This window comes from Oryx dammah, unplaced genomic scaffold (genome assembly GCF_014754425.2).
Source record: "Oryx dammah isolate SB20612 unplaced genomic scaffold, SCBI_Odam_1.1 HiC_scaffold_8, whole genome shotgun sequence".
Classification (NCBI taxonomy): domain Eukaryota; kingdom Metazoa; phylum Chordata; class Mammalia; order Artiodactyla; family Bovidae; genus Oryx; species Oryx dammah.
The window spans coordinates 17,281,727-17,307,799 of NW_024070192.1; the positions used below are offsets into that span (position 1 = coordinate 17,281,727).

Here is a 26,073-nt window from a genome sequence, read left to right on the forward strand (position 1 = left end):
GCCAATTAGCATGTGAAAAGACAATCAACATTATTAGCCATCAGGCAAAGGCAAATCAAAACCACAATGTGATACCACTTCACACCCATTAGGATAGCTTTGCTCAAAAAGACAGTTAATAACTGTATTGGTGAGGATGTGGAGAAGTTGGAATCTTCATACATGGTTGATTGGAATGTAAATTGGTACAGCCACTTTGAAAGTTTAGCAATTCCTCAAAAGTTTACACTTTAAGTCACCATGTGACCCAGCAATTCCACTGTTTGGTATATATCCATAGGAATGGAAATATTTGTCCACACAAAAACTTGTACATGAATGTTCACAGGAGCATTATTCCCAACAACCGAAAAATAGAAACAACTCAAATGTCCACAGACTGATGAATACATAAACAAATTGTGATATATCCCTACAATGTAATATTATTCAGACATGGTTTAGTCACTCAGTCATGCCCAACTCTTGTGACCCCATGGACTGATGGTAGCCCTGCCAGGATCCTCTGTCCATGGGACTCTCCAGGCAAGTATACCAGAGTGGGCCACCATTCAGGGGTATTCAGCCATGAAAAAGGAATAAATACTGGTACATTCTATGACATGGATGAACCTTGAAAACATTAAGTGAAAGATGTCAAATGCAAAAGACCAGATATTGTATGACTTCATGTATATGAAATGCTCAGAACAGGAAAATCTATAGAAATAAAAAGCAGATTGCATGCGTACATGCTAAGTCACTTGAGTAGTGTCCAACTCTTTGAGACCCTCTGGACTGTAGCCCATCAGGCTCCTCTGTCCATGGGATTCTCCAGGCAAAGAGTACTGGAGTGCGTTGCCACGCCCTCCTCCAGGGGATCTTCCCCACCCAGGGATCAAACTCGCATCGTTTATGTCTCCTGCATTGGCAGACCGGTTCTTTACAACTAGCTCCACCTGGGAAGCCCAGAAAGTAGGTTAGTGATTGCCAGAGTCTGGAGGGAAGTGGAACAGGGAGTCACAACTAATGGATATGAGGTTTCTTTTTGGGTTGATGAAAACAGCATAAAGTTGACTGTGGTGATAGTCACACAGTACTGCATTCTGAAAATGATTTTCTGCTATCTGAAAATGACTGAATTACACACTTTAACTGAATTAAGTGTATAGTGTATGGATTATATATTGTCAATTATATCTCAGTAAAGTTGTTACCTCAAAAATGTTATTCCAGATTTGGCTAGTGGGTACCCCTTTAGGCCAGCTCACATGTCTATCTGACATGCCCCAGCACTGTTAATTTTAAATTGGGAATAAAAAACCAAAGAGGAGACCAAAAAAAAAAAGTATTTATAGAATAATACATGAAAGGAAAGAGAAATAGCCAGGAGGGGAGCAGTGAGTGAGTGAGGACATTTGGCTGCCCTCTCCAGATTCCCCAGGAGAAGACCAGCAAGCAGTCTGGGAGACTCCAGGACCCGCAGGCCCTGCACCGTTCACCCTCCACCGTGCCTCCTCCCCTCCAAGGATGACAAGCCCACTGCTCATCTCCTTGGTCAGCTGCCTCGTTGCTGTGAATCAAGCCAACCTCATCGGCCGCTGTGACTTGGCCAAGGTGCTGCACCAGGAGGACTTGGATGGGTTTGAGGGCTACTCCCTGACTGACTGTGAGTGACATTTTCTCACTCCCTCCTCCCTCTTCCCATGGTCGTGCCCTTGGTGGCCATCTTTCTTTCTTCTCTTATTTGTTTTTTCAAAGTCAAGTGAACAAAGCAGCCCTCTCCAAGAAGGCTTTCCCAACATTCCATATTTGTTCAACCATTATTAACTGAGCACTTACTATGTCCCAGGAATGATTTTAGATGCTGGGGGTACAGACTTCAACACAGCTCCTTCTCTTACAGTATTCACACCCTAGGAGAAGAAGCAGCAAGAAACATACAAATATATGAAGTGCCTCCTGGTGGTGATAATGCTATGCAGAAGAATAAGTCAGGGGGAGTGATGGATGACACTGTTGTAGAAGGGGAAGTCAAGGAAGGCCTCTCTGAGGAGGTGACTTGAGAAGTGCTGAACAGGAAAAAGGATCCAGTCCCCCAAATGTCTGGGGGAAGAGCATTCCTGGCAGAGCGAACAGCCAGTGCAAAGGCTTTATCCCGCTCCATAATAGAGATAGCTCCTTTTGGCCCAGAATTTGTGCATATCTGCCTTACAACACTCTCTCCTTTTATTTTGTCTTGTGGGTTTTTTAGGTCCATAGTTTTATTCTTACTCTATAGGCTCCTTGAAGGCAGCATCTGCATTTGACCCAGCTAAATGTCCCTCTCTGAGTTTTGCACAGCTTCTAGCACACAGTAGGTGATCATTAAGTGCAGAAAGGCTGGATGGACAGATGGATGCATGAGTGGTTGTACTGATGGGTGGCTGGCTGAACGGATGAAAAATGAGAGGAGAAGCTGATGGATGTTTCTGGCCTGCCAGCCCCATCTAGCCTCTCAGTCCTTGTTCCTTTCTTCTGATTCCTCATCCCTTTCTCCTCCGTCTTCCTTCTCCCTCAGCTTGGCCACCCCCTCTGAAAACCCTCTTCTCCCTGTTCTAAGGGCTGTGCCTGGCTTTCGTAGAGAGTGATTTCAACATAACAAAGGTAAATGAAAACACAGATGGCAGTTTTGACTACGGCATCTTCCAGATCAACAGCCACTACTGGTGCAACGATTACCAGAGTCACACGGAAAACAACTGCCAAGTGGACTGTCAAGGTCTGGCAAGGGCCCCAGGGTGGGAGAGGTGAGAGAGATGACCAGGCTCTACTCACGGGACTTCCCTTCCCATGCACAGCTTGGGAACGCCCCCAGAGGGATGGCTCAAGGAATCAATGAATTCCTTTACTGAGCAGGGGGTGTGACTGTGTCCCTGGATGCCCACAGGAGGTTCTGCAGGGTGCTCTCAGGATCCACAAAGGCTCTGCACAGTCAGTAGAGCAGAGCAGTGCAGCAGCCAACATTTATTGAGTGTATTAAATGCTCAGTATTTTGCACACATGGCTCATTTTACCCAGCTTGCTATGTGGTAGAGACTAATATGATCCCCACTGTACAGATGAGCAAACTGAGGCTCATAGAACCAGTGCCAAATGCCACAATGATGGCCCTGAAGGCTCAGCTCTTGTCAGCAAGCAATGCTGTCCTTGGCTAATGGTCTGACCGAAGGTCAAGTGCAAAGTCCCCACCTCAGGCCTAGTCCAGAAGATTCCACAGGTCCATGACTCTGTGATGAGGAGGAGACCTCATCTCCTCCTTTGAACTCTGATGAATGGCCCTTGGCTCTTCACCTGAAGAGCCTCGCTTCCTAGGCAGGACTTCACCTTGCTCTCTGTGCAGTCTGTTTTGGATTTTTCTTTCCCTAGAAACCTCCACACTTGGGGTGAACCACCATCCACTAGGGAGTATGGGAGTAAACAGACCCAAATCTCTGTCCTCCTGCCCCTCCTGCCCTTACTCCCCAGCCACCCCCAACCTCCACGAGCCATTGTATGGATGCCCAGATGGCCCTCTGAGAAGGAGGCCATGCCTCCACTGGAAGTTCTCAGCCTCTGGGTGGGAGGTGCCTTGCAGGAACAGCCAGTCTTTGGGACTGTCCCCGGCACTTTCATGGATATTCTCTTTTTCCCTTTCTTTCAGAACTGCTGAGCCCCAATCTTCTCGCAATTATCAACTGTGCAAAAAAGATTGTGTCTGGAGCAGGGGGGATGAAGAACTGGTGAGGAGGTCACTTTGGGACGAAGTCAGTGGGCAGAGCCTTAAGAAAGATGTGGTGACAGAGAAAGGGACAGTAGGTCAGGACTTTCTCTACAGTCTAGAAAAATGGGGGCTGTGGCAGGAACTCTGACTTAGTAGCACCTGGGATAGGCTCCCCACTCCAGTACTATTGCCTGGAAAATCCCATGGACGGAGGAGCCTGGTAGGCTGCAGTCCATGGGGTCGCTAAGAGTCAGACATGACTGAGCGACTTCACTTTCTCTTTTCCCCTTCATGCATTGGAGAAGGAAATGGCAACCCACTCCAGTGTTCTTGCTTGGAGAATCCCAGGGACAGGGGAGCCTGGTGGGCTGCCGTCTATGGGGGTCTCACAGAGTCGGACACGACTGAAGCGACTTAGCAGCAGTAGCAGCAGCAGGGATCTATCTAGCTCTTTCTCTGATGCTATATTCAGCAAAACTCTTTTGGTTGCAGTAACAGAATGACTTTAGCTAGCTGGGAGTAGGGGTATGTGTGGTGGGGGGCGGTGGATTTATGCTGAGAGGACAAGGTGTCTTGCTAGGCCCACACGAGGGGTGCAGTTAGGCCTCAGGAAAGGGATGGAAGCAGGGCTGGGGACATTCCCTGTTAGGTTTTTGCTTCTCTCGGTGCCTTGCCCTCACTACTCCCTCTGCAGACCAGCTTTCTCTAATCTACAGTCCAGCAGAAAGACTATGTCTGCCCTGAATCTACGGGCTAATGTCCTAAATGACCACAGAGACCCGTAAGGCTTAATCCTAGTCCAGAGAGAGGATCTGTTGGGTTCAACTTGGACCTGGTGACCCAGCTCCATTCAGCTGTAGCTGCTGCTGTTGCTGCTAAGTCACTTCAGTCGTGTCCGACTCTGTGCGACCCCATAGACGGCAGCCCACCAGGCTCCCCTGTCCCTGGGATTCTCCAGGCAAGAACACTGGAGTGGGTTGCCATTTCCTTCTCCAATGCATGAAAGTGAAGTTCCTCAGTCGTGTCAGACCCTCAGTGACCCCATGGACTGCGGGATGGAAGCAATTAAGCAACATAAACATGGCTGCCATGGGATCCTCTCTCCATAACTGGCAGCAACATTTCTATTAAAAAAAGTGTTGTTCATCAGCTGGATGAGTGTTGCAGATCCAGCTTAACTATGGTGGATGTTGAGTTGATTATTTAACATTTCTAAGCCTCAAACTGGATATATAAACAATGTGAATGGCTGCCTCTACCGGAAACTGAAAACAGGAGTTAAGTGCCTTGCATGCTCCAAAGTGAAGTGTTAGTCATGTCTGACTCTTTGCAACCCCACGCACTATAGCCCGCCAGGCTCCTCTGTCCGTGGAATTCTCCAAGTAAATACTAGAGTGGTTTGCCATTCCCTTCTCCAGGGGATCCTCCGTACCCTGGGATCGAACCTGGGTCTCCTGCATTGCAGGCGGATTCCTTATCACCTGAGCCACCAGGGAAGCCTGCATGCTCCAAAAACACCATGCAGTCCAGTGGCTAAAACTCCACACTCCCAAAGCAGGGGGCCCAGGTTCAATCCCTCGTCAGGGAACTAGATCCCACATGTCGCAACTAAGACCTGGCAGAGCCAAATAAATAATTTTTTTTAATGAATGCACATAGCAACTTTACCAAAAAAGAGAGAGAGGGAAAAGAGTAGGGGGCATTGATGACTATTACGGCTGACCCTTTCTGAAGGGAAAGTCAATAGTTACACCTGGGATTTTTTTACTATTATTATTAATAACTCTGTAAGTTACTAAAGTAACTCTGTAAGTTACTTTTGTTTTTTTTTTCAGTAAGCCCTGGAAAAAAGTGCTCCCCCCTTCAGAAGGAGTTGAGGATTTGAAAATGTGGAAGTATACTAAGTCGGGGGAAAGAGCAAACACTATGGATGACAGAAATTAAAGGAAGAATCAGATGGGCCACAGGAGGACCCAGTAGAGAGCTGGGAATGAAGGGGTTTCTGGGCATTGCTCTGTATGGAATACTCACGTAACACTGGGTCATGTGTTAAGAAGCAGCTGCCAAGTAGGAAGCAAGAACCACTCTTCTTTCTCTTCACAGGGTAAAATGGAGGTTGCACTGTGCCGGCCGGCCCCTCTCCTACTGGATGACAGGCTGTCACCTGGCATGAGGCAGCAAGTAGGCCTGTGGTGGAGTCATTCCAGAACTCCTCTCCTCACTCGGGAATTCTTCAATTCTTCTTCCTCTTGCCTCCACTTCATGTTATTTTCTTCCCTTCCCATTTACAAATAAAACTGACCAGAGAGCCCCAGGAATAAATGGTTTTCTAGGGCTTCCTCCTTGTTCCCATCCAGGCCCAGGTCCCTGGTTCCTGACTGTCATTTGCAAACCAAGAAGACCACAATGAAAAAAGCGTCTCTATTTTTTTGGAATTATTAAACCATTCCTTGTGCAAAGAATGTGTTAATTTATTCATGATTAATTCCACCTATATTTGAGTACCTAATAGATTATGAGTGTGTGCTAGGTACTAGAAGAAGGATGATAAATGGTAACTATTGTTCATGTGGTGTTCCTAATCCAGCTGGAGAAGCAAAGACATCTGTGAACAATGGCTAAAATGAATAAATGGACACATACTATGAATGGAAGAATAATGAAATGGATAATAAAATCTGTAGTTATTGGTTTGAAACAGTATCAAGGCCCAAGTTATTCCTCTAAAGTCAACTATTTTTGAAGTAAAAGAGCTCAGAAGTAGGTAATGAGTGAGGCTAAAGTTCTGATATATTGAAGTGGAGAAAGTCATGGTAGGGGTGTAGAAATATGGCAGGTGATTTGGGGGTACTTTAGGAAAATGGGCTCGAAATCAGCTTTTTAAGGATTTCAAACTAGACTGTTGATGGCTTTAGTAAGTTATACCTTGATTTGCATAATTTAAAACTCATGAAAACAAACACTCTTAAGTCCAAGTGTTGCATCTTTGGTGGTCATTTCCCACAGAGTCGGGACATCTAAAATTTTAAAGTTCAGTGGGTATTTACTGCTAACTACTTAGTACTCTGGGCTTCCCTGGTGGCTCAGACGGTAAAGCGTCTGTCTGCAATGCAGGAAACCCGGGTTCGATTCCTGGGCTGGGAAGATCCCCTGGAGAAGGAAATGGCAGCCCACTCCAGTATTCTTGCCTGGAAAATCCCATGGACGGCGGAGCCTCGTAGGCTACTGTCCATGGGGTCGCAAACAGTCGATTGCGCGACTTCACTTTCACTTTCACTTAGTACTCTAACACTAAACTCCAAGGTCTCCCCGGCGACGCACCTGCGGAAGGGGAACTAGAGGCGGAGACCCGCCAGGAGCGGGCGGGGCGAAGGAGAGGTCCGAGCACCGCCCTCGTCTCACTGCCCCAGAGCTGGCTCCGCCCCCTCACGCGCTCCTTTTAAAAAAGCGCGGGCGCACCGTGCGCAGGCGCAGTGCGGCTTGCTCGCGAGCCGCGCACGCGCGGTGACGGTAGGATGGCGGAGTTGGTACCTTTTGCGGTTCCCACAGGGAGTGACAAAACCTTGCTTGTGTGGGAACTGAACTCTGGACCCACGGCCGAGGCCTTGCAAGTGAGCCAGGCCGGGGTGGAGGGAGGGATGGAGAAAGTCGCCTCGCGCCCTAGTAATTGGGAGCCCCGGGGCCCTGCTTCAGCACCTGGCCCGCCGGTGGTTTTCGCTGAGAGGAATCTTAGTTCTAGAGCCGACCGGCGCAGTCAACTCGTCCTTACAGAATTTTGAGAGAGAGTTCCCAGCAGGCCTCACGCTGCCTCCTAATGCTTCTCGAAGCTTAGGAGTTCAGAGGGAAACTTGTTTGTGAAATGAGAAGTGTTTGGAGTTGGAGGCTCACCACCGTTGCCTGTGGCGAAGGGCTGGGGGGAATATAAGGGAATGGGCAATTTGGTTTCCTGGGCTTGAAATTTCCTGCTCTTACTTAGCGTGGGACCACCCTACAGCATTCTCTGTTCACAGTCTTCTCCCAGTTCGGCCTTCTGTATTCGGTCCGAGTCTTCCCAAACACAGCAGTGGCCGGTCCTGGATTTTATGCCATCGTCAAGTTTTATTCAGCGAGGGATGCTCACAGAGCCCAAAAGGCATGCAACCAGAAGCAGCTTTTCCAGAAATCTCCAGTGAAGGTGGGTCCAAATGTGGAATTCCTCGCTCCGCTGGGATGAAGTGCTGAATTTAAAACGAATAGGCCAACGTTTGTAAAGCACCCTGGTTTACAGAATGCTTTCAGATGTATTGCTCCACTTACCGCCCACAGCTCCCCATTTCTTCCCCCCAACCCCATTTCTTTTCTCCTCTTTTTTTTAAAGAAACTCGAACTGAGGATGGTTAACTGACTTACTTAAGGTTCATGACAATTAATATGGAAACTAGAGGTCAAACCCAAACTTATTGATGTTAAACCCCATGTCATTTTATGCTGCCCCTTAATTTAAGAAATCTTCACAAGTGTTCTTTATAGTTTTATATGAATTTTAAATGTGTGAGTTTGACAAAGTCTTTAGTCAGTTGTAACATAAAGGATGCTTTATCATCATCATCATCCTCAAACTGCCCATTCAGAACTCCCTTCAGTTTCCAGAAAATGGTTAAAATATTCTTTAGTGCATGATTATTCTAATAATATGGCTCCATAGTAACATGCCAGCCAGTTTTACTTCCTCAGAGCCCCAGAATGAACATTTCATTATATGCCTCCATTCAGCCACCATTCCTTTTCCAAGGATTTTTTCAATTCCTCTGAATAAGTGAGTAAGGCTTAGATTTCCCAAGCCTTTCACTTTATAACTGTATGTCTCCTCTGGTTGGCTTCTTCTTTTTTAAAATACTTATTTATTTGGCTGGGTCGAGTGTTAGTTGTGGCGCAGGGGCGTGTGGGATCTTAATTCCCTGACCAAGGATTGAATCCACGTCCCCTGCTTTGCACGGTGGAGTCTTAACCACTGGATCACCAGGGAAGTCCCTCTGGTTGGTTTTTTGATCTGACTACTTCCCACTGACCTTGCTGCCTATTCTTACCCATATTTCTTTCCTCACTGGTTTAACCTAGATGGAATCGGAGAACTCTCCTCAGACGTGACTCTAGGTACAGTACTTCCCACTTTTGTACCCTGTTTCACACTCTCTTCAATCTGGGCTCTCCTCCCTATGATTGAAATGATTTCCTGTCAGACATTCTTTAATTTGGAGACTATGATCTGCCTGCTACTTACTGGCTGCGACCATTTCATATACCCACTTAGATATTACTGGAAAGATTATGAAACGATTACTTGGTATCAGTGGTGAGTAATGAGCTCTTTTTCTTAAACTGAACATTAAGACCATTCCGTAAGCTTAGGTTTTGAGATTTACACACCATAAAACCCATCGCTGATAGAGAAATGAAGGCAATATTCTATAAGTCACTATATAGTTGAGAGGAAAGGGCATTCATATTAGATTTCTTTATGTAATGCAGAACCTTAAGTTTTTACCCCCCTCCCAATTGTTTCCTAGTTTAATTATATGTTTTTTGCCAGTGAGGACTGTGGCAAGGTTATCCCAGATGTAGACTCTCTACTATGCTCAGAGCTCTTCTGAAGCTTTCTCATTGTCCAGGACAGCTGAATTATGACTCACCATACAGGGCCTTGGAGAAGGCACTGTCAACCCACTCCAGTTCTCTTGCTTGGAAAATCCCATGGAAGGAGGAGCCGGGTAGACATGACTGAGGGACTTCAGTTTCACTTTTCACTTTCATGCATTAGATTCACTTTCATGCAAAAGGAAATGGCAACCCACTCCAGTGTTCTTGCCTGGAGAATCCCAGGGACAGCAGAGCCTGTTGGGCTGCCGTCTGTGGGGTGGCACAGAGTCGGACATGACTGAAGTGACTTAGCAGTAGCAGCATACAGGGCCTAGCCTCCCACAAGACACTCAACATTTAAAAATTAGTCTTCATTTCTCCTTCCCAGCAGGCAGCTTCGGTTGGAGAAAGTAATTTCATTTTCTTATTTACTCATTCTTTCATTCGTTCACTGAGTCAACAGACCCTCAGTCCTCTATTATATGCCAAGAATTATGCTTGTTCCTGGTGACAAGATATGGTTCCTTCCAGCACTTAAGAAGTTCATAAACTAGTGATAGAGGAAGATCCACAAACAGAGCAATAAAGAATTAATAATGCTTTGACTTTATTTGAATTTTTATTAATATATACTACACCCTGTTTAAAATGGAAATAGACATTTAACAAAGTGCTAGTGATGTAAAAAATCCACAGTAATGTGACACTGTGTAAATTATTTGGAGAGTTAATGCTGGAAATATTTATACTCTCAAAGAAGTTTGTCAATGTAGATGAACCTCTAATTCTTTTGGTTACTTATAAAATTTATAGAGGTATGTGTATTCCCTCTTCTAACAGGGGTTAGTAACTTGGGGAGGGGATGCTACAGATTAAGGTCCTACTTCAGTGGCAGGTCCACCTTATCTCCCCTTCAGGTCATATTCTCAAGCAGGATAAGATGGGGATAAGATGACTAAAAGTTTTCTTCCTTTGCTCACTCACACCCTATAATAGGCTTCTGCTGGGCTTCCTTGGTTGCTTTCATCATCACTTTTACCACCAAAGGTCAGGGAAACCTTCTGATGAATCAGGGGTTCTGGAAATGATGCAGAAAAGTACTGACTTATTAAAAATAATAAAGAACACTTATTTAGGGCTCACTGTAAACTCGTTACTTAAAATGTCATATATAATCTTTACAACCACTCTGAAATTGGTTGGGGTTTCCCAGGTGGCTCAGTGATAAAGAATCTGCCTGCAACTCAGGAGACGTGGGTTAACTCCCTGGGTGGGAAGATCCCCCAGAGGAGGAAATGGCAACCCACTCCAGTATTCTTGCCTGGGAAATCCTATGGACAGAGGAACTTGGAAGGCTACAGTCTGTGGGGTCACAAGAGTCGGACACAACTCGGCCACTAAACAACACAACAACATGAAACTGGTATTGACAAACAGGTATATCCAAAATAAGTCTATGTCAGATTGTGATATTTTTAGGTTTCTTATGTCTTTAGATTCGTCTTGGCACCCAACATAAGGCGGTTCAACACAATGCCCTTGCCCTAAACAGCTCCAGATGCCAAGAATTGGCAAATTACTACTTTGGTTTCAATGGATGGTCAAAAAGGATCATCAAGGTAAACTCTGTAGATTTTCTTTGACCAACCAGGCCCCTTTCAGCATTGAACTCCTACACTTTAGAAAGAAAACTAGAACTGGGCTACAGGGAGGAGATGGGAAAGACTTCCTCATGGAAGTATCTGAGCATGGACATGCCACCTAGAATTCGTTGATCATCTCAGTGACTTAAATGGTAGTATCCATAATTTTCTCCAGTATTTGTGTGATGTATAATAAAAATAGTTCTTTGTACCTAGTAATTCATTTGCAAATCTCACTTGATTTTGAAGCTATAGGACACCTCAACTATTAACTGGGATTGATGGGAGTTTTTTAGTTTTCAAAACAGAATATTTTGAAGTATAATCTTTAATTCAAAATCCTAACAGCTTCAGGATCTTTCTGACCCTGAAGAAGAAAGGGAAAATGAAGATATTGTGGCACCTCTTCAGAAGCAAAGCCTGAAGTTCTTCTGTGCTTTAGAGGTGGTGTTGCCATCCTATGAGTGCAGAAGTCCAGGAGTTGGCATGGCTGAGGAACCTTTGGATAACTTGGAAGAAGGTCTGTTTTCCTTTCTTTCTGAAACTCGCCTTTTCAGATACATCATCACCTTTGCCGAGCAGCTGAAGTCCTGGGCAGAGTTTTTCTCCTTTGCCACATAGGTTTTTAACTTAGGCAATACCTGACAGGACCTTAAACTTTAGAGTTTTAGAACTGACTGACTGCCAAGGAGGAGGGAAAATTAAGGTGGGTTTTTTTTCTTTTTCCATTTTTGGTTAATAATGTGTTTTCTGCTAAAATAGTCCTTCAAATCTCTTGTGGCCTTCAGTTATCCCAACAAAATCAGTCTAAAGATTTCAATAAACTCTTGTGTAAAGGTTCAGTCCTTTGTCTTCTATGGAAGGGCTTGAGTGGAGAAAGCCAAATGTAGATCCCTGGAAAGGGGATTCCCATTGGTATGGATTCCCTTGGCACTTGGGCTACAGTCAGAAGCAGGGCTGTTAGCAAAGGGAGTGGAGGAGGCCCCACCATCCACCTGAAAGTGATGCCTGGGGAGAGGCCAGAGCATCTGTCTCACTGTGAATCCAGCCCTCTCAACGCAGGAGTCTGCAGGAGCGTGGCTGTAGCTTGTCCATGTGGAATCTGTGAGTAATGAGAGATTTGTGTCACGTTCTTGGTTTGCATCTCCCATCTAGTATTTCAGGAACTTCAAGAATAGATGTCAGCAGGAAAAACGTGCCCTGCCGGAATATAACTACATCGTAATCATTCAACCACACCCTAGTGTTGTGTTCACCCTTAATCACTAAGATAATGATTTAAGAATCACAGGTGCATTTTTAAATTTTTAAACATATAACCTAGAAATCAGTTATCCAGATAAGCATTTTAAATTCATTTGTTTTGGTTGGATTTAGGGCCATTATCACTCCTTATGAAAAGGAGAAAAACCCAGAAGCTTGCTATTCAGAAGGCTATGACAGATGCATTCCAGAAACTGCAGATTGTGGTTTTAGGTAAGACTTGTTTTGATTGTCCTTAAAGTACTTCAGTTTCAATGAGCAATTAAACTTATTTGAAAAGTTAATTGGATGAAAATAATGGTTATCTAAAACACTACATAGGGATTTCCCTGGTGGTCTAGTGGCTCCCAATACAGGGGGCCTGGGTTTGATCCCTCATCAGCGAAGTAGCATGTAGCTCCCACATGCCACAACTAAAGATTCTGCATGTCACAGCTAAGACCTGGCACAGCCAAGTAAATAGATAAATAAAAAGTAAAAAAAAGAATGTTTAAAAATAAATAAAACACTACATATTCTTTCATTTACCAAATGCTTTCACAGCAACAGTCTCAAATTTGTTTTGTGGCATTTATGAGAAAAATGACACAAATATTATTGTCCCCACAGTTTAGATGTAGACTGACTTGCCTCAGTTCATATAGAAAGTGTTTGATCCGGTTCTTGTTTCTCGATTGCTGACTTATCATACAGATAGTATAGTGACTATAAGCCTTGGACACCTGTGTTTGAGTCCTGACTTTGTCTCTTAGATTTTTGTTGTTGCTGCAATTTTAGGTTTTCTAGCCAGAGAGATTTGAAGGTATTAAATATCTCTAAGCTGCAATTTCTTGATCTATAAGTAGGGTTAGTATTTCAGCTTACCTTGTGGGGGATATTGTAAGAGTAAATAAGATGATGAATGTAGAAGTCTTAGAGCCATGCCTGGAACATAGTAAACAGACAAAATATTTTGACTATTATTGTTGTTTTATTGAAGAGTTGATTACATTATGTTTTTGGAATCAATTTCAGTTTTCATTTCGGATATATTGGGTGGATATGATTCTTATATACATTTTTGTGAGCCTTGAGTGTGATCATGCTATTGAATAGCTTGATTATGTACCCTATTGAGTTATACAGGGTGAGAATGTCACAGGCTGTGCCCAAAGGAAACTTCATGGTTGGTAGATCCCTGGAACAGAATTGCTCCCCTGTTTCACAGCCCTGCAGGCTTAGGGACTGAGAAATGCTAGCTAAGTTGTCAGAGACCTTATTTGCTTGTTAGAGTTGGCCTTGGACTGGTGTCAGCCTTCCAGCCTGGGCAGTCGTTCCAGTGAATTTTGACTTCCCTGGTCACCAGGCAGAATCTCCATGAGTTGTCAATTCCAGTAACAACCTTTGAGAACCAAACTAACTTTCTAGGTTGTTGGCCTATCCCTAATATGCAAATGCAGTTGGCTCCATAGCTCAGGGGTTAGAGTTAGAACTGGACATGGAACAACAGATTGGTTCCAAATAGGAAAAGAAGTACGTCAAGGCTGTATACTGTCACCCTGCTTATTTAACTTATATGCAGAGTACATCATGAGAAACGCTGGACTGGAAGAAGTACAAGCTGGAATCAAGATTGCCGGGAGAAATATCAGTAACTTCAGATATGCAGATGACACCACCCTTATGGCAGAAAGTGAAGAGGAACTAAAAAGCCTCTTGATGAAAGTAAAAGAGAGTGAAAAAGTTGGCTTAAAGCTCAACATTCAGAAAACGAAGATCATGGCATCTGGTCCCTTCACTTCATGGGAAATAGGTGGGGAAACAGTGGAAACAGTGTCAGACTTTATTTTTGGGGACTCCAAAATCACTGCAGATGGTGATTGCAGCCATGAAATTAAAAGACACTTACTCCTTGGAAGGAAAGTTATGACCAGCCTAGATAGCATATTCAAAAGCAGAGACATTACTTTGCCAACAAAGGTCCATCTAGTCAAGGCTGTGGTTTTTCCAGTAGTCATGTATGGATGTGAGAGTTGGACTGTGAAGAAAGCTGAGTGCTGAAGAATTGATCCTTTTGAACTGTGGTGTTGGAGAAGACTCTTGAGAGTCCCTTGGACTGCAAGGAGATCCAACCAGTCCATTCTAAAGGAGATCAGTCCTGGGTGTTCTTTGGAAGGCAGGATGCTAAAGCTGAAACTCCAGTACTTTGTTTTGGCCGCCTCATGCGAAGAGTTGACTCACTGGAAAAGACTCTGATGCTGGGAGGGATTGGGGGCAGGAGGAGAAAGGGGTGACAGAGGAGGATGAGATGGCTGTATGTCATCACCGTCTCGATGGACGTGAGTTTGAATGAACTCCGGGAGTTGGTGATGGACAGGGAGGCCTGAGGGAGGCCTGGCGTGCTGCGGTTCATGGGGTCGCAAAGAGTCGGACACGACTGAGCGACTGAACTGAACTGAACTGAATATGCAAATAGTGTTCCTTATATGCACTCAAAATTCCTTAAACAGAAAAGCCTGGTGGCTGTAGTTTGCCTTGAGGGAAGCTATGTAGTCCAAAAAGTACATAGGCCACTAAAATTCTCTCTCCAAAGCTTTGCTCATTGTATCTGGTAGAATTTTGGTCCCAAGTAGTAGACACTTGCCTCGCTTCTAATAAGACATTTCCTGTATAGTCCAGTGGTATCTATCCCCGGTTTGAACTCACTTTGACCCCTCCTTAATGACTTCCTATTTAATCATATTGTGATTGAACATTTTTGTTTCCACAGCTTTTACTGCATCATTCCTTAGTTCTTATTTTTAAGATCATAAAGGTTTTTGAACCAAAACTGATACTTCTCTTAAATTTTTTTTCACAAATAGTAATGATATATGTCAGATGAGGGAACTGCTAGGAAAATGCTCTTGTTTTCTGCGTTTAGAAATAAAAAGAATGTCTAATTATTGGATGCTACCATTGTGCACAGGAAGTTTTAGAACAAAATTTCTGAATTGATATTTGTTAACTCTGTTTCAGAAAGTGGTAAAATAGCTGTGGCATATAGATCCTGTGAAGAGGTCACAGATGCTAGAACCGAAGAGGAACTACAGGATTTAATTCAAGTACGTGGAGAGAAAGACTCATGGGATTCAAAGCCAGGGTAGCCATAATTCAAAACAACCAGAAGATTCTTGGCATGTCTGCTCAGCTCCATCATCCTTTAGGGAAATGTGAAACTCTGAAACTGCTTTTGAGGCAGGAAGTTTCTAGGACTTTTCCTGATGTCTAAACCTTCTCTCTGACCCCTTATTTGAAATTTGGAGAGCAGGGTTGAGGACCATGAGGTACTTGTACAGTTGTGGACACAGGAGAAGACACAGGCCTCTTAGAACTCCTCTCAAACAGAATTGTGGGCATTTGGGAACAAAGTAATTATGGCTTTAATTTGTTGTGATTATGCTACAGTGTGTGAAAACTGTATTAATGCCTTTCAAATAAGGTGTTTTACCCAGATCTCATATGTATTTTGTGTGAAATATTTTGCTGAAGGACCTTTCTGTAAACCAATTATATGAATGCCTCAAATCAGGAATTAAGTTGTCAAAGTAATTTCTAAAAGAAAACATTAACGTACTGCATATTGGATTTAAAAAAAAAAAAAGGCAAAAAATGTGTTTCATGTCATTGTGAACTTAATTTGGGCCTAGATTTCTGATTATTTAACCCACCCCAATGTTGCAAAGTTTGCTTTGAAGAGAAGAAAGTAGAGAAAGAAGAGGTGGTTATGTCCTGAAAAACATAAGTTTTGAAAGTTTTTCTTCACAAAATAATTATTTTAATTCAATTTAAATCAAATAAGTCACGGAAACTTCAAACGTATCCAAGTTTGGGCTTTTAGAAGGCTAGCTTCCTATGAAATGAGAGAGGAAAGGAATCGGTATTGATGTTAAAGATTTTGGAAACCTGTTTATAGAAACAAATCTGTTCTCAAATGAGGCCAATCTTCGAATCAGTTCCATTTAAAAAACATTAGGTTGGACAGTGGGAATAAGATGAAGCTCCTTTTTTCTTGGAGTTTAAATGTTAGAGGTCTTGCCAAACAAAAAGGACTAGATTATTTAAAAGGACTGTGAAGAAAGTAAACTGGATGCTTAGTTACAGTATTTCAAGAAAATTACTAAAATGTGCTGACTTTTAACATCTTAAGTGTTTTCTCCAGGTATGTACACAGAACAGGACTCTGTGACACTGCAGTTTTTTCTAGATTAATGGCTGTGTTGAAACGAGGTGGGATGGGGCAAGTTTTCCCATGGTAATGTAAAGGGTCATTCACTTGGTTGGACATTCTTTCCCAGAATGACTTGCTCACTTGCCCAAAGCCTCTCCTACAGAAAATTTGAAGTCATCACTGATTTGGTGGTAACCCTTAACAGCAAAGTGGTGAATTAATGACCAGACTTGGGTACTGAAAATTTAGAGGAAAGAGCAACATTTTTGAATAACTTTAAAATTGTAAGGTGTGCTTTCCTCCCGCCAGCCTAACTAGTGCTGCTCATTTTGCAGGTGAGCTGCTTTTCCTGGAAGCTTTGTGGCCAAGGGGAGGAAGAATGCCTCTCAGACTTCAGCTTTGAGGAGGAAGAGTTTACAGTGCCAGAACTGGACTAGAGCTTCTGAATTGCCTGGAATGCTTGGCCTCTGGGGCTTCCTTGGGAAGCTCCGCATCCCCTTCCACTCCTCCCCCGAGCCCTGGGCTGTCAGCGTCCAGGGCCATTTAGGTCTGCAGCCCAAATCCTGCCTGGTTGCGCAGAGCCCGGGAGGGGCTGGGGGAGGCTGGGGAGAGGGCCCGGCTGGAGGTCACTGTCACCTGTGCGAGAGGAAGGATGGCTTGGTTTGCGCCCTGGTGATTCTGGGAAAAAGGCGCACTCAGATGGCGCAGATTGGTTCGAACCTAATAAAGGTGGCGTAACTAAAGGTGTCGTAAATAAAGGGCTGGACGCGGGGCGGGGGAGGGGCGCGCGGTTGCTAACGGTGCGCGCGCGTTGCGGGCTCACATAACGGTTCGGCTCCCGCTCAGGGGCGGCGCCGGCGCCCCACTGGCCTGGGTCGCTGCTGCGCCCGGGAGCCTCCGCATGTCATGTCCCGGCTGCGCCTCTGGCTCCTCCTTACCTGGCAACCGTTGTGGCTTTTGGTTCAGGCAGCTCAGCCTCTGGAGTGGGCCCAGGGCCCTGTCCAGTTGACCTCGGACCCCCCAGGGCTGACTGAGCCCTGGTCTTCACACTCCTCTGACCTCCCGCCCGAATCGCCCCATGCACTCACACCCCTGGCAGAGCCGGGGGTTTTTAATTACTTGACTTCCTCCTCTCCAGACCACATGTTGGCCCTGCCTCATGAGGATCTGAGTGAGACTCTGGTTCCATACCTGGACTCGGATTCAGCTGGAGAGCTGTTGGCAGAGCCAGATAAGTTTGCTATTCTACACGAGGATCTGGATGACAAGCTAACCCAGCATCAAAAGCTCCCAGCAGCGGTTCCAGTGCTAGATTGGGATCAGAATCAAGCCTTGGTTCTGCCTCCTCAACACAAAAGTAAGGCTAAAACTATAGGTCTAGATCAGGCTGAAAATCACCAATCATTTGAAATACTTGTTCCACCTCTAGGTAGTAAGAGCTCAAAACCAACGAAGTTTATTGTTTCACCCTCAAACCTGAAGAAAGATCTTGTTAAGCATCGACCTCTTGCCAAAGTTGTTGTTGGAACTACAAGACAACTTGGAAAAAAAAATCAGGGTCTAGAAGAACTGCAGGATGATTATTTAGATTCCAGTATGGATGCCTTTTATCCTGAGGAGAGCCTACCTACGGATTTTCTGGGGAGCCCAGATCAACTTCCAGAGCCCCCTGAGGCTGAAATTTCTTCATCTCAGCAGGCGTACCACACTCGCCGACCATTGCCCACCGAGCAGTTGGAATCTTTATCCCAACAAGAGTCGCCTGAGGAGGCTGAATCTTTTTCATCCAAGGAGGAGGCCCAGGCTCAGCATCTGGAGCCCACTGAAGAGGTAGAACCATCTCTACTTCAACAGGAGGCTCTGTCTCAGCCTTCAGAGGCCCCTGAGGAAGCAGAACCCTCAAGCCCTCAGGAGGCCCTAGCCCAGCCTTTGGAGACACCTGAGGAGACTGCAGCTCGACCAGTAGCGCATCATAAAGTCCAGCAGTCCCACTTGCACCATGTCACTGTTAAACCTCTGGATCTGGCGCTTACCTTGACTCCAGAGGTCACTAAAGAGGTGGAACCTTCTCCAGTCCAGCAGGAGGTCCTATCTCAGCCTCCAGAGCACTTTGAGGTTGAACCTCTTCCAGCCCAACAGGAGGCCCCATCTGAGTTTCCAGAGCAACAAGAAGGGGTTGAAATTCCTCCAGTCCAGCCGGAAGACCTATCTCAGCCTGCAAAGCACCCTGAGACGGTTGCATCTGTGCTCCATCAAGAGACCCCAACTCAAGCTCCTGGGTTCCCTACTGAGTATGTACTCCAAATTCCAATTAGTGATGAGGTATTAGTTCAACATGGCATTCAACATCAGGTTCATTCAAACCTGCACAATGTTACATTTCAACCTCATGATTTGAAACTTACCATCACTCCACTCATTAAGAAAACTAAATTTCCTGCAACTCAGCAGAAGCCTCCAGAGACCCTGGGGGAGGTTGAACTTTCAAGTGAGCAGGAGCAACCAGCTCAGCCTTCTGAGCTTACTGGGGAAGTTGAAGCTATTCCAAGCCAGTGGGAGACCACAGGCCAGACCCCTGAGGAAGTGGAGCCTTCTTCAAGTGAACAGGAGCAACTAACTCAGCCTTCTGAGCCTACTGGGGAAGTTGAACCCTCTCTCACCCAGCAGGAGACCCTGACTCAGCTGTCAGACTCTTTTGGAGTAGCTGGATCTTCTCCAGTCCAGGAGGAAGATGCTGCTCCGTCTCCAGAGTCCCCTAATGAGACCGAATCTTTTCCCACCCAGCAGGAGACCCTAGCTCTGTCTCCAGTGGAGACAGAATCTGCTGCAACCCTGGTGGAGCAACCTACTCAACATTCAAGAATATCCAATGTCACTGTCAAGCCTGCAGATCTAGAGCTTACTGTAACCACAGAACCCACTCCGGTGGCGGGACTTTCTCCAAGTCAGCAGATGCCTTTGACTCAGTCCTCAGTGCCCCTTCCTAATGCAGAATTTTCTGCGTCCCCGCCAGAGGCCCCCACACTGCTTTCACAGTTGCCTGAGGAAGTTGAACCTTTGCCAGTTCAAGTGCCAGCTCCAGTCCCAACTCCAGAAGCTGTTACCCAAATTACACCTTCAGAACAACAGGAGACCCCAGGTCAGGATCTACAGGCTCATGAGACTGTACCTTCTCCACCCCAGCAGGAGGCCACAGCTCAGCGTCCAGAGCTCCCTAATGAAATTATAGTTCTCTCTCCAGAACATCATGTGACAACAGTTTCTTCTCTAGGTCAGCTTCTGCAGCGGCCCAGCGCCACTGTCAGACCTGTGGATCTTGCACTCACCATCACTCCAGCATTCACTAATAAGGGTAAAACGTCTCCACCCCAAAAGGAAACCTTAGCTCAGTCCCCTGGGCAGTTAAAACCTTTGTCAGTCCAGCAAGAGGTTTCAAATCAGCCACCAACTGCCTCTGAAAACGAACTTTTTGTGGTCCAGCATGAGCAACCAGCTCAGCCTCCAAAGGACACCAACGATGCTGCTACTCAACCTTTAGTAGAGAATGAGGTAACAGTCTCACCTCTGGGTCCAGTGTTGCCTTATATCACTGCTAAATCCGTGGATCTGGCAGTTGCCCTAACTCCAGGCCCCACTAAAGAGCTTGAACATTCTCCAGTGCAGCTGGAGAACACTGCTCATACTCCAGATCCCCCTGGGGGGATCGAGCTTCCTTTAGCCCAGGGGGGACACCCAGCTCAGTCTCCAGTTCCCCAGGAGAGCTCAACTGTATCTCTCAAGCCCCCCAAGGAGGTGGTGTCTTCTCCCACACAGCAGGTACTTCAGACTCAGACATCAGAACCCCCTGCAAAGATAGAACCACTTCCAGCCCCTCAGGGGACCCTTCCTCACCTTCTACGGCCCCCTCAGAATGTAGGATCTTCTCCAAACCAAGAGGAGTTCCCAGCCCCACCCCTTAAAGAGATAAAACCTTCTCCAGCCCAGCAGGGCTCCCCATCTCAGCCTCCAGTGCCACCTACAGAGGTTGTAGCACAAACTCCAATGCTTTATGAGGTGACAGTTTCAACACCAGGACAGGATCAGACTCATCATTCAAACTTAACCAGTGCCACCATCAAACCTTTGGCCCAGAAGCCTACCATAACTCCAGAACCTTCTACACCCCTGGAGGCGACAATTCCTAATCCAGAGCAGGTTCAGGTTCACCATCCAACCTTGACTGAGGTCACAATTCAACCTTTGGACCTTGAACTGACCATAAAGCCAGAGCCTACCAAGGAGGAAGAACCTTCTCCAACCATGCAGGAGCTACCACCTCAGCCTGTAAAGCCACCTAAGGAGGTTGTGGCTGATTCAACTCCAGGCCAGTATCAAGCTCAGAATCCAACACTGCCAAGCATCACAGTTCAGCCTCTCAACCCGGAGCCTACTGTAACTCCAGAGCTTACTGTAGAAGCTGAATCTTCTACAGCTCTTCACCCCAAACCCCCTGAGGTGACACTTCCAAATCCAGAGCAAGTTCAGTCTCAGTCAGTGGACTTTACAGTTCCACCTTTGGACCTGGAACTTACCATAACTCCAGAATCTACGAATGAGGCTGAATCTTCTCCAGCCATGCAGGAGACCCCAGCTCAGCGTCCAGTGCAGCAAGAGGTGACTGTTCCAATGCCAGCTCAGAGCCAACTGCTGCCCAGTGTCACAGTTCAACCATCAGGCCAGAGGCCTAACACAACTCCAGAACCTACGACAGAGGCTGAATATTCCACAGGCCTACAGCAGACGGTAGCTATTCCACCATACCCCGAGTTAACACAGCCACATCCAAAGCCAGTTCAGTCTCAGCGCCCAGCCTTGAGTGGGGTCACCTTCCAATCTTTGGACCTGGAACTTACACTAACTCCGGAATCCACTGTGGAGGTTGAACCTTCTCCAACTGTGCAGCAGACCCAAGCTCAGCCTCCAAAACCCATTAAGGAAGTTGTAGCTCAGCCGCCATTGTATTCCGAGGTGACAGGTCCAGCACTCGAGGCAGCGTCGCCCGCCGTCACCACTTATCATGTGGACCTGGAGCTTACCGTAACTCCAGAACCTGCTACATCTGAACATTCTACTGCCCTGCCACAGAACACAGCTTCTCCTCCAGAACAGCCTGAGGGGACACTTGCCCATCCAAACCTGACTGAAGTCACGGTTCAACCTATGGACGTGGAAGTTAACGTTACCGCAGTGAATAATACGGAGGCTGAACCTCCTCCAACCCTGCAGGAGACCCCAAGTAAGGATCAAAGTCAGCCTCCAACATCACCCAGCATCACAACTCATCATGCAAACTTGGAGCTTACCATAACCCCGGAACCTGCTATGGTGTCTGAATATTCCACCGCCCTGCAGCAGACCACGGCTCCCCCAGAGGTGACACCTCCTCCACCAAACCTGACTCAAGCCTCAATCCCAACTGTGGACCTGGGAGTGAGCATATCTCAGCAACCAAGACCATCTGAGATGACATCTCAGATGGTTCTTTTTCCTTTGACTCCATTTTCGGTCCCCAGAAGTCCCCCTGGTGTAAAACATATCCTAGGAAAGAAGCAACCAGTACAGAATGCCACCACAACCATCAACGTATGTAAGCTCTGTACCTGCAAAGATGAGACGCTGTCGTGTGTTGGTCTGAGTGCAAAGCAGAAGCTGCACAGAGTGCCTGAGCCAGGGCCCCACCCCTACAATGGCACCTTCACTGTCTTGTAAGAATGGCCTTTCTTGATTTGTTCTCTGCATCCTGCCTAACATGGCAGCCCCTCTTCCAGGTTTTCCTGGGTCTTTCTCATCTCCCCAACCCATATTGACTGACTTGCTCTCTTTAACCTTTCATTTGTCAACGATTCCTTATATTCATTCTCCTCCTTAACTATTGTTGCCTCTTCTCCAGTCTTTTACTTGTAATCACCCCTATTCTTTTTCCTTCTCTATTTTTTACCCCATTATTTAATTCCTCAACATCTACTCTTCTCCCATCTTTGCTCCATCCTCTTTACAGCAATATGTCCCTCTCCCCACCTCACTGGTGGTGAAACAACAAATGGTTAAGAGTAGAGATTCCAGAGCTGAACTGCCTGGGTTTGAACCCATGTTTGTAATTTGCTAGCTTTGTGACTCAGTTTCCGCATCTGTAAAGTGGGAATGATGATAGTTGTCATCTCATAGGATTGTTGTGAGATTTAGACCAGTTAATACATGTAAAGCTCTTACATCAGTGCCTAACGTATATGGGCTTTCCTGGTGCCTCAAACGGTTAAGAATCTGCCTGCAATGTGGGAGACCCAGGTTTGATCCCTGGGTCAGGAAGATCCCCTGGAGAAGGAAATTGCCATTTCCAGTATTCTTGCCTAGAGAATTCCATGGACAGAGGAGCCTGGCAGGTTCCACGGGGTCTCAAAGAGTCGGACCCAACTGAGAGACTAACACACACAATACATGTAAAATACATGTAAAACATCAGTGCCTAGCATATATGTTAGTGTTAGCTATTATTAGATTCAGTTCCTCAGTTATATCTAGAACTCGTCTTTGTCCCCTGACTTTCTATGTATAACACCCATTTTGTGCCCAACACAGGGCTAAGTACTGTGGGCGCCACAGAAGCAGGACATTGTCTGCAGAACATGACAGTGATAGGTGAGAAGAAAGGGGGTGTGCTTTACAGGGAGATAATCCGCAGTTAAGTGTTAAGAGGTACAGATAGCTGCTGTAGCTCACCAGAACCTGGGACCACTAGGGTGTGGAGGTCAGGGAAAGCTGCATGGATAAGGTAAAACTTCAGCTGGGACTTAAAACACTGGCTGTGATTTGTTAGAGAAAAAACAGAGAGCACGGTCTAGGCAAATGTGTGCCTGCGAGGATGATCAGGATTTCATAGATTAGTCTGGCTGTAAAAAGAAGTGGGTCGGTGGTGGTGGTTTAGTAGCTAAGTCATATCTGACTCTTTTTGACCCCGTGGACTGTAGCCCACCAGGCACCTCCACCCATGGGATTTCCCAGGCAAGAATTCTGGAATGGATTGCTGAATCCTTCTCCAAGTGATCTCCCTGACCCAGGGATCAAACCCACATCTGCATTGGCAAGTGAATTCCTTATCGCTGAGCCACCAGGGAAGCCCAAAAGATTGGGTTAGAGAACAATGAAAGCTACGATTTTGGAAAACCTTGGCTATCCTAATGGAGGTTTGAAAGTGATGATGTAAGATATGCGGAGCCACGGAAAGTTTTCAAGCAAGAAAGACACATGATTAAAACAAGAGAATTATTAAGACCAAATAGAATGGTCTAGGAAAATCTAGGGGTAAAGTGAGAAAGGGCTGAATTAGAGTGGTTGTGAGAAGAGTAGAAAGAAAATCATGAGAGCATGACAAAGGCAAAACCAATTAGATGTAGTCATTGACTAGCGTTGGGGGACTTGGGTATGTGGGAAAGAGAAAAATCGCATATGTTGATGGGGCTTCCCAGGTGGTGCTAGTGGTAAAGAACCCACCTGCCAAAGCAGGAGACATAAGAGACATGGGTTGATTCCCTGGGCTGGGAAGATCCCCTGGAGAAAGAAATGGCAACCCACTCCAGTATTCTTGCCTGGAGAATTCCATGGAGAGAGGAGCCTGGCGGGTTACAGTCCATGGAGTTGCAAAGAGTTGGACACAACTGAAGTGACTTAGCATGCATGCACGATGAGGGGAATGATGGTGGTATAACAAGTGGAAGTACAGCAGTTGGGAAGGAGAGCTAGTTAGAGGAAGATGAGTTCCGTTTTAAACATTTAAGGTTTGATCCCTGGGTTGGGAAGATCACCCAGAAAAGGGAATGCCTACTCACTCCAGTATTCTTGCCTGGAGAATCTCATGAACAGAGGAGCCTGGTGGGTATATAGTCCAGAAGGTCACAAAGAGTTGGACTAAGCACACGTACTGGGAAGCTGTGGGAATTAAAAATCTGTTTTCTTTCTGCATTTGAATATTACCCATAAGGTGGCCATGGTTCTTTTACATATTCTCTTCATTCTTTTCCTGACTATTCAAGGATATAACCTGTGTTTCTTCACAGAAATTTCCAAGGAAACTATATTTCTTACATTGATGAAAATATATGGAAGGCATACCGTTGGGCTGAGAAACTGTGAGTATATGCTCTCCAAATGTGAATACAAACTGCTAACTGTCTTGTAAGATCCTACTTGGTCCAGAATTTTGAGGTCAATAGCTGTGAGAAAAGCAACCTATTGATTGAAATTCTGTGTTTATTTTAAAGATTAAATTTGGCAGGCTCTATTTAAAGTCAGTCATTTATTTTCCATTATATGAGTATTGTATGATTATATTCTCACTATGTAAAAATAACAGGTATAGTGAAAACCCTCCTTGCTCCCTAAACCGCATTCAAGCTGCTTTGAGTTTAGTATATATCCTTCCAGACTCTTTCCTATACATTTGAATACATATATATTTCCAGATAACCAAATAGGTTTGTTGTATGATTTTCTTATCTTTTTTACACAAATGAAACATCTTGCGACTTGATTCTTTCATTTCATGATGTCTTAGATTTCTTTCATTCCTAGTACATAGAGGGTTAACCCATTCATTTCAACTCCTGCATAATATTCCATAGTATAAATGTATCACAGTTTAATAATGCCCCTACTGAAGGACATGTGTATGTCCAGTTTGCTTGTTGCATGCATTGCTGCAATGAATATCCTCATACAGGCACCTTTGTGAATCTGGTCAGGTATTTCTGTAGAATAGATATCTAGAAATGGGATTATTGGGGTGAAGACTATGTAGATATAAATTTTTCACTTCAGTTCAGTCTCTCAGTCGTGTTCGACTCTGGGACCCTGTAAACCACAGCACGCCAGGCTTCCCTGTCCATCACCAACTCCCAGAATTTACCCAAACTCATGTCCATTGAGTCGGTGATGCCATCCAACCATCTCATCCTCTGTTATTGCCTTCTCCTCCTCCCTCAATATTTCCCAACATCAGGGTCTTTTCAAATGAGTCAGCTCTTCACAAGAGGTGGCCAAAATATTGGAGTTTCAGTTTCAACATCAGTCCTTCCAATGAACACCCAGGACTGGTCTCCTTTAGGATGGACTGGTTGGATCTCCTTGCAGTCCAAGGGACTCTCAAGAGTCTTCTCCAACACCACAGTTCAAAAGGATCAATTCTTCTGCCCTCAGCTTTATTTATAGTCCAACTCTCACATCCATACATGACTACTGGAAAAACCATAGTCTTGACTAGACAGACCTTTGTTGGCAAAGTAATGCCTCTGCTTTCTAATGTACTGTCTAGGTTGGTCATAACTTTGCTTCCAAGGAGTAAGCATCTTTTAATTTCATGGCTGCAATCACCATCTGCAGTGATTTTGGAGCCCCAAAAAACAAAGTTAGCCACTGTTTCCACTGTTTCCCCATCTATTTCCCATGAAGTGATGGGACTGGATGCCATGATCTTCATTTTCTGAATGTTAAGCTTTAAGCCAACTTTTTCACTCTCCTCTTTCACTTTCTTTTTTTTTTTTTAATTTTTTTAATTTATTTATTTATTTTTAATTTTTACTTTACAATTCTGTATTGGTTTTGGCATAGAT

The 26,073-nt window shown here is 45.3% G+C and overlaps 3 protein-coding genes across 3 annotated transcripts in view; all 3 read left to right on the top strand.

Annotated features, from left to right (window-relative positions):
• Positions 1-1,450: 1,450 nt before the first annotated feature.
• Positions 1,451-6,131, top strand: LYZL6 (lysozyme like 6). Its single transcript, XM_040245086.1, has 4 exons — positions 1,451-1,648; positions 2,582-2,740; positions 3,662-3,740; positions 5,825-6,131. The coding sequence occupies exons 1-4, from the start codon at positions 1,510-1,512 to the stop codon at positions 5,892-5,894; spliced, it is 447 nt and encodes a 148-aa protein (XP_040101020.1). The 5' UTR covers positions 1,451-1,509; the 3' UTR covers positions 5,895-6,131.
• Positions 6,132-7,193: 1,062 nt separating this feature from the next.
• RDM1 (RAD52 motif containing 1) lies at positions 7,194-17,175 on the top strand. The gene is made up of 7 exons (XM_040245087.1): positions 7,194-7,332; positions 7,716-7,895; positions 10,834-10,956; positions 11,329-11,500; positions 12,358-12,456; positions 15,241-15,326; positions 16,768-17,175. The coding sequence occupies exons 1-7, from the start codon at positions 7,237-7,239 to the stop codon at positions 16,867-16,869; spliced, it is 858 nt and encodes a 285-aa protein (XP_040101021.1). The 5' UTR covers positions 7,194-7,236; the 3' UTR covers positions 16,870-17,175.
• A 163-nt stretch (positions 17,176-17,338) lies between these two features.
• Positions 17,339-26,073, top strand: part of LOC120866574 (leucine-rich repeat-containing protein 37A-like) — a 46,485-nt gene continuing 37,750 nt past the window's right edge. The window contains exons 1-6 of the mRNA XM_040244365.1: positions 17,339-19,132; positions 19,913-19,981; positions 20,342-21,393; positions 21,493-21,707; positions 22,014-22,176; positions 24,523-24,594. Of these exons, the coding sequence (XP_040100299.1) occupies positions 17,339-19,132; positions 19,913-19,981; positions 20,342-21,393; positions 21,493-21,707; positions 22,014-22,176; positions 24,523-24,594 (3,365 nt within the window). The remainder of the gene's footprint in view (positions 19,133-19,912; positions 19,982-20,341; positions 21,394-21,492; positions 21,708-22,013; positions 22,177-24,522; positions 24,595-26,073) is intronic.

Bases quoted from the DNA above. Each gene is read 5' to 3' on its own strand.
- LYZL6 (XM_040245086.1), top strand. From the start codon at position 1,510: ATGACAAGCCCACTGCTCATCTCCTTGGTCAGCTGCCTCGTTGCTGTG. The intron at 1,649-2,581 runs GTGAGTGACATT...CCCTGTTCTAAG, and splicing joins GGGCTACTCCCTGACTGACT to GGCTGTGCCTGGCTTTCGTA. The intron at 3,741-5,824 runs GTGAGGAGGTCA...TTCTCTTCACAG, and splicing joins GCAGGGGGGATGAAGAACTG to GGTAAAATGGAGGTTGCACT.
- RDM1 (XM_040245087.1), top strand. From the start codon at position 7,237: ATGGCGGAGTTGGTACCTTTTGCGGTTCCCACAGGGAGTGACAAAACC. The intron at 7,333-7,715 runs GTGAGCCAGGCC...ACCACCCTACAG, and splicing joins CCACGGCCGAGGCCTTGCAA to CATTCTCTGTTCACAGTCTT. The intron at 11,501-12,357 runs GTCTGTTTTCCT...GGTTGGATTTAG, and splicing joins TTTGGATAACTTGGAAGAAG to GGCCATTATCACTCCTTATG.